General features: G+C 36.5%; 2 protein-coding genes across 9 annotated transcripts; one reads left to right on the top strand and one right to left on the bottom strand.

The window, feature by feature from the left end:
- The first annotated feature begins 1,537 nt into the window (after positions 1-1,537).
- Positions 1,538-6,243, top strand: LOC120260990 (protein WVD2-like 6). 8 transcript variants are annotated; one of them, XM_039268627.1, is made up of 10 exons: positions 1,538-1,786; positions 1,979-2,227; positions 2,464-2,748; positions 2,868-2,929; positions 3,113-3,190; positions 3,285-3,384; positions 3,499-3,570; positions 3,625-3,759; positions 5,121-5,236; positions 5,436-5,552. In XM_039268627.1, the coding sequence occupies exons 2-10, from the start codon at positions 1,997-1,999 to the stop codon at positions 5,518-5,520; spliced, it is 1,164 nt and encodes a 387-aa protein (XP_039124561.1). In that variant the 5' UTR covers positions 1,538-1,786; positions 1,979-1,996; the 3' UTR covers positions 5,521-5,552. The 8 variants fall into 8 exon arrangements, with proteins under 8 accessions (XP_039124561.1, XP_039124560.1, XP_039124563.1 ...); XM_039268626.1 differs by lacking the exon at positions 5,436-5,552 and adding an exon at positions 5,575-5,817 and having other exon boundaries at positions 1,539-1,786; XM_039268628.1 differs by lacking the exon at positions 5,436-5,552 and adding an exon at positions 5,575-5,817 and having other exon boundaries at positions 1,541-1,786; positions 3,649-3,759.
- Positions 6,244-6,554: 311 nt separating this feature from the next.
- LOC120260757 lies at positions 6,555-8,568 on the bottom strand. Its single transcript, XM_039268314.1, has 2 exons — positions 8,202-8,568; positions 6,555-6,824 (listed from the first exon to the last, which is right to left on the bottom strand). The coding sequence occupies exons 1-2, from the start codon at positions 8,401-8,403 to the stop codon at positions 6,679-6,681; spliced, it is 348 nt and encodes a 115-aa protein (XP_039124248.1). The 5' UTR covers positions 8,404-8,568; the 3' UTR covers positions 6,555-6,678.
- Positions 8,569-10,612: the final 2,044 nt, after the last annotated feature.

The following is a 10,612-nucleotide window of genomic DNA, read 5'->3' as shown; positions in this document are numbered from 1 at the left end:
GAATTGATGAAAGGTGATGTGGAACAATTTCAAATTAAATTCAAAGTTTCCAGATAGATGCAAGACCAAATCTATGAACCAGTCCTCCACTATGGATTAGCATCAACAGCTCATCCACAACCCATGGATTCCTTCGAAGATTAAGCTCTAAAGAAGCATCAACAGCTCATCCACAACCCATGGATTCCTTCGAAGACTCAGCTCTAAAGAAGATCCATAGCCAGATTTATGGCCATGGATGCTCCATTAATTAGTACTTTAGGGGACAGTATTTAAGCCCCGCAAGGGTTTTATGGGGAAAACATTTCTTCCAGTTCTTTTGGGGAGATTAGAGAGACGATTTCCACTAAAAATTTTCTAGGTCTGAAGGGAATCGCAGAAGGAGGAATCCAACGCACAATCATTGGCAAGAATTCCATCGTCCAAGTTCAAAGTGTTAAGGGGTTTTATCTATTGTTATTGTGTTCATGTTTTGTTTTTCTATGGTTATATAATGAACCTCCTATAATGAGGAAGTAAACATCCTCAAATATCTAAATATCAGTAACATCAAGGATGATTTTATAATAGGATATCGAATTATATCAATTTACATTTATTTGTTTGTGAATACGTATATATGATTTGATTTCATGCATTATCTTTAGAGAGAGATTTGATTGATATTTGATTATATGTTGAGATTAAGAAATCCCTCACATAAAGATCTAGTATATGTAAAGAGATTTAGCAGTGCGCCTAGAGATAGGGTATCTATATCTCAGGGATTTAGAAGTGCGCCTAGAGATAGGGTATCTATATCTCATTCTGATTCACTCTCTTGTATTGCATCACTTTATATAGTACTTAACTCTTGCGTATAATTTTCTTTTCTTAACTCCAATAAGGCCAGTGGTGCGTTAGCTAATGAACTCCATCTGCCCAAATTCTCCATTTCCACCACCAACTTGCGATTTATTATTATTATTATTCTTATTATTATTCTTATTATAGAAAATTTTTTAAGCCATATCGAACATTATTTACATTTTAAAATGGCTGGGAAGATAAGTATTATCACTCTCTTCAACAATCAAAATCACCAAGCTGATAGTGCCTGAGTCGAGAGTAATTAGGGCCACATTACAATCATCCTGCATGGTATAAAAAGACAAACATAATATCCTGATTGCCGAGCCAGACCGATGGTTCTGGTCTCATTTAGGCCCAGCTGACTGGACAGGATTCGATTTTGAATTCTAGATCCACCAGGGAGCAATGAAATGCCTGAATTTCATCATCTTTGTTTTAAAAAATTTAATTATTTAACTATTTAATAATTTAATTATATATTGTTTTGTTATCATTCATTCTCTTCAATGCACTTCACTTATTATTAGTCGGACATTATTGAATGAATGTGGTGCCAAATGTGTTTTTTGGAAACCAGCCAACCATTCAGGTTCCCATCATCATATTTTTGACAGCCCTGTCCAGCTCCAAACAGCAAAGCAATAAGACTGCTACTTAAGATATTTATCATATATACTTCCTTATATTTTAACATTCTAAAACATCTAATCCATCCTTCAATCTCTCTCCTCTCCGCCTCATCTCCATCTCTATTACAACTATATTCTCAAATCATAACTCTGAAGTATGCGCTGGCGGAGGCCTTAATTCATGCTCGCGTTACGCGAGAAAGATAGAAATCAAAATCAAACCGCCTCGATTCATCTCCACTTCGCTCTTCGCGGATCTGCGATTACCTCTAAGTTTTCCAGGCTGTCTGAAATCGAGAAGAAAAGCTAAGATCCTCTCCGAATCATTGTTCCTTTTGGAGTCTTGGCTTTCCGATTCTCTTTCTTTCTTGCAGATCTGCGGAGCTTTTTCTTTCTTTTTTGCTTGAGATCTATGCGATTTTAATCTGGTGACTGCTGCGTGATGATGATCATCTTGTGTTTTTTTTTTTAATTAATTTTTTCTTTTGTTATTTCAGGTTTAGAATCGATTTGAAATGGATGTCATCACAGTTACTAGCGATAGTTTGATTTTGATGAAGCTGGAAGGTAGTGAAGTTGTTCATACACATGAACACAATGGTTCTCTTGATCACAGTGTTCAACAAGATCCACAAATTGATGGCAGCATCGGGGATGGGATGGAAAACCCCTCTGCTCCTGAGACCAAAATTGAAACACTCTCTTGTGATCGTGTGGGAACCAAAGCACCGGTAACCATTTCCAAGGTATATTGTTGTAAGCTATTGGATTTGATTGAGTTGGATGCTATGTAATTGATATATCTCCGCTCGTGTTTTACTGTATTCACATATTTAGTTATACTATGATATGCAATTGATATATTTTGATTTGTGTTTTACTGAATTCACCATCTAGTATCAAGTGTATTTATTGTATTGGAAGTTTGTTAGATGTTCCAATGCTGTAAAAACATGATTTTAGCAGTTAATTATCTTTTCAGGAACGAAGAGGTAAAAGCTTGAATAGAGGAGATCATGTCAAAGCAACGAATGCCCATGGTGGAAAGAGTGAGAAATCTTCTGGCACTGCACCTGTTAGTTTGTTTCACACAAGAAAGAAAGGCAACGATAGTCAAGCGGAGATGACAACTTCTTATTCAGGTGTTTCGATTATGTCAGCTTCCCACTCTAAAAAACCTGTTGTTGTTAATGGCAGACAAGTTGTTAATGGTGCTAACAGATCAACAAAACATATATCTTGCCGAAGTGCTACTCATATGTCTCAGGTTAAACATTCTTCATGTTCCTCCGCATATCATTTGCAATCAAAATTAGCTTTTCAAGGTGAACTACCTGCTTTCATTTTTGTTTCTTCTCATTCTCTGATTTGTTTCTGGAATAGCAGAGTGTAATTGTTGGAGATACAGCTTCTGCTGCTGTTGATATGTTATCAACAGATGATTCAAAGTATGTCTATTACTTCCCTTGGTTTGGGCCATTTCTATCTGGTTATATTTTTCCTACTCTAGTTAGTTTATAACTACAATTTGATGCCTCCTCCATTGACATGACACTCTTTTGATCCGTTTTCTTGTTAATGTTTGTCTTAAACAATTTGCTTACTGTTAACAAGTTTAAGTTTTGACGCAGGGAAGAGAGGCCAAATCTGAAGCCTTTGAAACAAATTGATGTCCATAAAGTTGAAGATTATTCTCATTTAGCTTCCTTGTATCCTCTTAACTCTCTACTTTTCATAGCATCACTTGTTTTTTGTACTGTATCTCATCTGCTCAAGGTTCTCTTTATCTTAATGATTCCTTAGAAGCCCTAGTGGTGGGAGTACGAAACCTCAAAGGTTTGGCACCATGCCATCATATAGTTTTAGTTTTAGGTGCAATGAGCGAGCAGAGAAAAGAAAAGAGGTTGGTCTTTTTTTTTTCTTTTTGTTTGATGCTTCCTGATTGGACATATCCTAATGACAATTGCTCAAAGCATTGGTTAATTAAGTGAGCAATGTTTTTTTGTTTGATTGTTAGTTTTACTCGAAACTTGAAGAAAAGATTCGTGCAAAGGAAGAGGAGAAAACTTCTTTGCAGGCCAAGTCTAAGGTGTGCCTCTTGTTTCCATGAAGAGATTCTAACATTGCTCAGTTTTGCATAAAGAACTATGCGTATCTTATTATGCAGGAGACGCAAGAGGCTGAAATTAAGCAGCTCAGGAAGAGTCTAACTTTTAAAGCAACACCTATGCCAAGTTTTTACCAAGAACCTGCGCCTCCGAAGGTGGAGCTGAAGAAGGTAAAGACTAATGATTTCGGAAATTGGATGTCTGAGTTATAGGTACAGGAAACTTTTGTTGTCTTTTCTGTTGATGCCAAAAAGCATAAATTGAAAACTTTTTTAGTTAAGAATTTATAAAGAATATGACAATAAAAATGGCCTGACTCTGTGTTGGTTTTTTTCCAGAATCATGATACAATAATATTTTATCTTTACAGAACAAGTGTAGATAACTTTGGAATCGCTAATCAAGTTATTCTTGCCATATTTTGGATACTAACAGTACAATAAGGATGGCACTTTGGTTGGTTTTACATGGCTTGTCATTATGGTTTTGTATGTGTTGGTCATTCATTTCAACAAATAGTACTAAAGGGAATGATTCTGATTTTGTACTGAAGGATACTGTTTATTATTAAACAATGATTGTGAAACAAGGTTTTTTCGATATTAAGATGGAACTCGGGAAGAGAGGCTGCAGATGCTGCAAAAATATTTGAAAGTAAAATGTTAACTGCAAGAGCAGCTAGTGCTTATGGATGTGGTTGGTTGCATAGGAAGGAACCTGTCGGAGAAGGATCATGTGGTTGTCTTGGTGTCTGTACTCTAGTGTATTCACTAAATGTTATGGTTATAACACCAAGATTTTATTTACGGCCTCAGGAATTAAGTGTTGCAAAATAATAACAATATATGAAGGCTTTCAGTAATGATTGCATATTATTCGTTATTCCTTCAAAGTTCTTTATTTGAGATGGATAAGTTTGTTGTTTCAATTAGCCTTTTGATCCTCAGGCATGTGCTTGTTATCCTTCTGTATCCTTTACAGAGATTTATAGATGCTATATAGTTCAAGTTTTTAATGGAAATCTCACTGTCTGGATTAATGAATAACTGATGTTGGGAAGAGTGAAAAAGTTTTTAAAAATGGTCATTGTGTTGAGGAATTAGATGTTGAAAGTATTTATGAGAAGTAAGGCGTAATAAGAATTGCTTTACCACTAGGCTATCTTGAACCCACCCAAACTAGATTTGAAATGTGGAAGCTAAAGATACTTGAGTCATTGATGGTAGAGCATGAAAAACTGTCTTCAATGATTTTGTATGGTAGATGGATCTTGAGGAGACAATAGTGAAGTTGCATGTGTTCTGCTAACCCAATAAAGAGGAAGTAATGCTGCAGATGTGAAGCACTTTAAGATCGTTTGAGTGTGATCTGTGCTACAAGTGAGATTTATACAAATGTTACATTTTTGGCATATATTAGACATACAATTATACAACCAAGATTAAAGCATGGCATGGTTATTTACTGATTAGGTGGCTTCCACACTAGAAGATGTCATTCCCACATTAAAGTTTTTAACGTTTATTGCCAGTTTCATTTGGGTCCCCTGCATCATTCATGCTGCTTGTTGCTTGCACCAGCTTGTCTCCAAATGCGAAGATATTGGTCCATATCTGATGCTTGCCCTATTCTCCTATGCATAAAGAGGTTTGAGTTTTTTACCTATTTCTATTTTGATGATGGAGCTTCAAGAGCCCATGGTAGCGTCCGCTTCAATTTCTAACTTTGGATATCTACGCCCTCTTTGGCTAAGATTTATGTGTTACACCTAATCTAAAATCTAAGATAAAAATAAACTTTGGTCATTCTTCGTCAAATGTTAAATGCATGAATTATATATACGCAGACCTACCAGAACTACGAGCTGGTTTATTCAGGAGTTAAGTGAGCTGGTTAACTTTCCCGTTTGTATGGTTACCATTTTGAATTAAAAGGTTTTATACTATTTTCTCTGGAGAAATCTCAATGACTTAATGGCAGTGCAGATACCTCCAACAAGAGCTAAATCACCAAAGCTTGGCCGGCAAAAGAGTACAGCATCAACTGATGGGAAAGGAATTATCAGCAGCACATGCAGATCAGACCGATTGAGCCTTGATAATAGAAAGCATCAGAAGTGCTTTTCGAAAGATACATCCCTTCATGTTAAGAAGCCCCAAAGGATGTCTCTTCCCAAATTGCCCAGTGAAGAAACACCATCTAGCGCTGTAGATTGCCATTCAGCAGTGGAGCCACAAGATGAGATTCCAGGCTTAGAAATTCCACCCATTGATGCTGACAAGGCCGAAGTTGATCGCATCAAGAACTCAGACGAAGATATGAAGCTTGCTGACCCAGAAAGTATGGATGATTAAGTTTGAATGGTTGCCTCCGACCATGCTATCCATAACAGGCAGGTGCCTGTGTTTGTTGAGTTGTGTATGCTGTTTGTTTCTACTATAAGCCCGAATGTGATAAGTTTTTACAGTGGACCCTGTTCTTAATTGAATGATGAATCATGAGGATCTTCTGCTAGGTATAGTTTTCTTTTTTTACTTATTCAGTCTTGACATTTTTGTTCATAGTTATTGAAACATTGGGACATTAGCTTGTGGTTGAAGTCTGTCAAATGCTGGTAAATGCTGGTGAGATTTGATGAGTGTCTTGTATTATTCTGTTATTAAGTCTTATCTTCTCTACTTCTCTGACGTTATACCATTGCATGGATGTTCTAGTTAATTCAATTCATCATTTTCATAAATCATAATGAGAACCTTTACGTTACATTAGGGGTTATTCTGTAGGTAATTTGGTTGCAGTGTTTTAATCATCTCAAAATGGAGCAGTGAGCAGTGCCTCTGCGGTTCCGGGATATACAGAGGATTGAAATGGGATCCATCCCATTTCACTCATGAACAACTATTAAACTCAATTTAATCAAAGTCTACTTAAGTTTTAAAATTAAACTCAGTATGTGAACTTCAGATACCAAATGTAATGATCAAACTACATAAACTCACAGCTATGTTTATTATATATGTATATATATATATATATTCTGCCTTATAATAATCTACAAGTTTCCATTTTTATGCAATATAATGTAAGTTTCACTTTGGGAATTTGGGACCCTTGTTCTTTCTGATACCATCTCGTCCATCCCAGGTGCTGCTCCAGAAAAACAATGACATCCAGAAGAGAACAGCAAGGAATATCCGGACCCTATCCTGAATCTTGGAAAAAGCTGCTTCAAAACCTGTTTCAGAAAAGACAAACCAGAGAAAAATTAGTTCAGATCAGAATTTATATTAAAAGAAAACGGCAAAACTTAATGTTCAGCCATCAATCACACAACACAAAACTGGAAGGAAACTTGACCCAACTAGGTTGGTTGGCCGCTTTAAGTAAATTGACTCTAATGTAAATCAATTCTTACGCCAGGAAAGAATTAAAATACACACTCGATTCGCTAAGTAAATAAAACTCGGCCACTGACTTGGGGGCTTTGTACACTGTTAAGCTAGAAATCCAATATCAGGCTCTCCTAATTCCACTAATTGTTCATGTTTGTTTAGATGAACTTTGTAAAACAACTAGATTATCATGGTGTTATCAAGAGAAACGGGTACATCCCCATAAGATACGTAACAGCATATGACCTAATTGACGGTTACAATATCCTAAGTCTTAGAATCTTCTCTTACTTAAGAATACCCCAAAAGGCTTGAACCAATGATTGGTATAGTTAGACTCCATAATCAAATTGAAATTCAATCCAAGATGATGCTGCTCTTAGTACTTTGAAATATATTATTGGTCCAAATGAATGATAGCAATTTATAGGTCTTTAAGTAAAAGATCTAAATAAAAAAGAAAAGGCCTCTGACAACCAAATATAGTTATGCTTGTCTCTCATTAACAATCATCATTGACCTGTTATCATTGAGAAACACCCGAATAAAATTTGAAAAGAAAGATTCACCAATCTTGAATCAACATAGTCAAGAATGTCAACTGAGGTATTTCATTTGCTTCGTTGATGGTTTAACCATTCAATCAGCCCTATCTATCGATCTCTTGGCAGAGCAGATAGTTGCTCCATCAAACTTCATAATCTTTAATTTCTTAAGCTCAGGTATGTAGTTTACGATTCATTGTGTCCTAGAACATTACAACATTAGCTCATTCCAAGCAATCATGGAAAACACTCTGACAAATAGTTGCCATATCACAGTTAAAAGATCAATTAGCCATCTAAAAGGAATAATTTGAAATTCTTTCTGAATCCACCAAAAATTAAGTGGTGCTTCTCGGCAAAGTGAACATGATGTGAACAAATCCTGCAGAAGCACAATTATGGACTCTGAAAGAAACTAATGCCTAACATTTAGTCACGATTTATTTTTTTTTTTAATGCCTGTTTAATGACCATAAAACATTTCAAGATTATACAATAAAACAATTGGCAAAATTAACATTGATTGGAAAAACATATAAAATCCCCCTCCAAACCAGAAAGCCATATAGCATCAATCTTGGCCATAGAAACATGAAAGGAATTAATCCAAATCCTAAACGCTACCAATTTTATTAACAGAAGAGCAAAATAGGAAGAAAAAGAGGAGAGGCGCACCTGACAGAGAATCGTCGTTCCGGAAGGAAGGAGGCTTGGGTGGGCCAGCAGCTGTGGCTCGGAGAGGCTCCGGCGGCCTCCGGCACGTTCTTGTCAGCATAGAGAAGGAAGGATGATGGAATGGCATATTTATTCTCCATGATGGGAGGGCTTGCCAAGACCCAAAAGGAAGAGCGTGGAGCGAAGCCAGAGCTGAAACCATTTCTTCTTCCAGATTACGGTACCGGTTCTACCTTTTCTACACGTCTCTCTCTCTCTCTCTCTCTCTCTCTCTCTCTCTCTCTCATTCTAATAGGCTGAAACTACTAGAATATTTGTTGGTTCCAGAACTAAAAGGAGATGAGTTCATGCTAGGTAGTTAGAACTGATCCGAACCTTTGAATCTGAGAAGATCAATGTTCAAGGATGAAGAGCTTCGACCGTGGTTGAACAGATTAATAAATAAAAATATAAAATAAAATAAATTAAATATTATATTAAATTTTAAATCAAATACACAACCTATAAAGCAAAACAAGTCATCATTCCATATACAAAGTTTTTGTTAAATAAAAAAACCGAAAAACAATATATATATATATATATATATATTTAACACCATTTTTCCAATTATTATTATTATTTACATATAAAAAATAAAATCCTTACTGATGTCGGTGTAGAGTAGTTAAAAAAAAATTCATAAAAATCCAAAAGCCTTTCGCTTGCTTAAATCTCTCTCGGAGTTCATCAATGGCGTCTTCTCCGACGAGGTCCGTCATCCTTCTTCTCTTAGTCGTCGGTGCCCTCTTTTTCCTAAACCTCCTCCCTTTTCCTTCCGACTTTGGAGATGATTGGGTCACGACGTCACGGGTGGAGAGTCTAGACTCTAAACTTTGGAGACTAGAGATTGAAAAATAATCTTGAGTCAATGATAAAATAGATATTAGGGGTTTTTTTATTTTTTAATTGACAATTGAAACTGGATGAACCGCGGGGTTCATCAGGTTCAAGGTTGGTTTTTCTTTAACTGGTTTTGTGGACTGAACGAGACCGGCCTAATGCCCGAGTCTGGTCTAACTCGATTTTGACTACCTAGTCTATATGTCTATATTTGATTTTTTTTTATTATTTGATTATTTGATTATTATTAATTTTTTTTGTCTCATGTATAGCTCCATGATCATTGTTACGTAATAGGTGTTTGGCAAGCATTAGTTTTATCTACTTGGATTTTTGATAAGTGCTTGTGTATTAGTAATACGAAGTATTTTTTTTTTACGATGTGCATCACTTTTCTTAGATTTTATCGCGAATATATGAGTATTTGTGTTCTTTTGTGCATGTAGGTTGTTGAGACAAATATAGAATAAAGAAGCCAAAGTAGATTGCGATTGCACTTAGTTGATAAAATCTTGAAGTGAACAAACGTGAAGACACAAGTTGTGCTCAAAGACATGTGAGTGTGTGCCAACCTCCGGGGTGTTCAAGAAATATGCAAATTGGAGGGGCACAAAGGCAGTTACACTCATATGTTCCGACTTATGCAAAACTAGCAAGATTGTCGTCAAATGTGCTTTTATTTGAATATGCAACGCAATCTACAGTGTAGACATGTGCTCGTTTATGTTGCCTCGATGAAGAGTGTGGATTCGGGAGTATTTTGGGTGAGTACCGTAGTAGGTTACTGTAGCAAATCATTGTAGCAATTTACTATAGCATTTATTGTTCATAGGGCGTAGAAAATCGATGTCCAGAAATTCACACGAGCGTGTGGAAATTCCACATGCCCCTATGGATACCCGATTTCCAGCCCTATTTATGTCGTGATTTTAGCCGATTTCAGAATCCTTCTTTCTATTTTTTGGCTATCTTTTCTCCACCTTTGGAGGCGCATGTGGCTAGGGTTTGGAGAGGCTTTGGCTAGGTTTTTGGAGGGGTTTACGGCCTTCGACATTTCGTTTTCTTCGGAAGAGAGTTATTTGGGAGCTTTCCTAGGCACCGATCGGGCGAGGTGTGCCCCAGGCTTGAAGAGGGGACCTTCGGAGAAGAGGTGGCCACTCCACAAGACCATCGACACGAACACCAAGGAGGTTTTATTCATGAATTACATATTTTTACTTTTGATTTCATTATTGATTGTATTTTGCTCCATAAAGAGCTAAACCCCTAGTGGGTACTTGGACTTGTAAACCCTAGGATGATGTTATTTCTTTGACCTTTTATTATGCTTTATTTAATTGATATTTTAATTGAGTTCCAATTTGGAATGCTTGTTGAGTTGATTTTCCCATAGAGTGACAGATGGGGATTGAGAATCTATTTTGGTAATCCTTGTGGATGAGTGACACACCATGAGAGTTTGACAATGCTAGATTGGAGAGGGTTGAGAGGGTGAGTCGAGAGGTAGCGAAAAGTTCCCTTTCCCATCC

This window comes from Dioscorea cayenensis, chromosome 5, assembly GCF_009730915.1.
Source record: "Dioscorea cayenensis subsp. rotundata cultivar TDr96_F1 chromosome 5, TDr96_F1_v2_PseudoChromosome.rev07_lg8_w22 25.fasta, whole genome shotgun sequence".
Classification (NCBI taxonomy): Eukaryota; Viridiplantae; Streptophyta; class Magnoliopsida; order Dioscoreales; family Dioscoreaceae; genus Dioscorea; species Dioscorea cayenensis.
Note: the sequence above shows the minus strand (reverse complement) of the source record. Positions and strands in the feature narration are given on the sequence as shown.

Coding starts and splice junctions, on each gene's coding strand:
- LOC120260990 (XM_039268622.1), top strand. CDS start 1,997: ATGGATGTCATCACAGTTACTAGCGATAGTTTGATTTTGATGAAGCTG. Junction 2,228..2,463: donor CACCGGTAACCATTTCCAAG/GTATATTGTTGT, acceptor TTATCTTTTCAG/GAACGAAGAGGTAAAAGCTT. Junction 3,760..5,574: donor CGAAGGTGGAGCTGAAGAAG/GTAAAGACTAAT, acceptor ATGGCAGTGCAG/ATACCTCCAACAAGAGCTAA.
- LOC120260757 (XM_039268314.1), bottom strand. CDS start 8,403: ATGGTTTCAGCTCTGGCTTCGCTCCACGCTCTTCCTTTTGGGTCTTGG. Junction 6,825..8,201: donor GAACGACGATTCTCTGTCAG/GTGCGCCTCTCC, acceptor TTTCTGAAACAG/GTTTTGAAGCAGCTTTTTCC.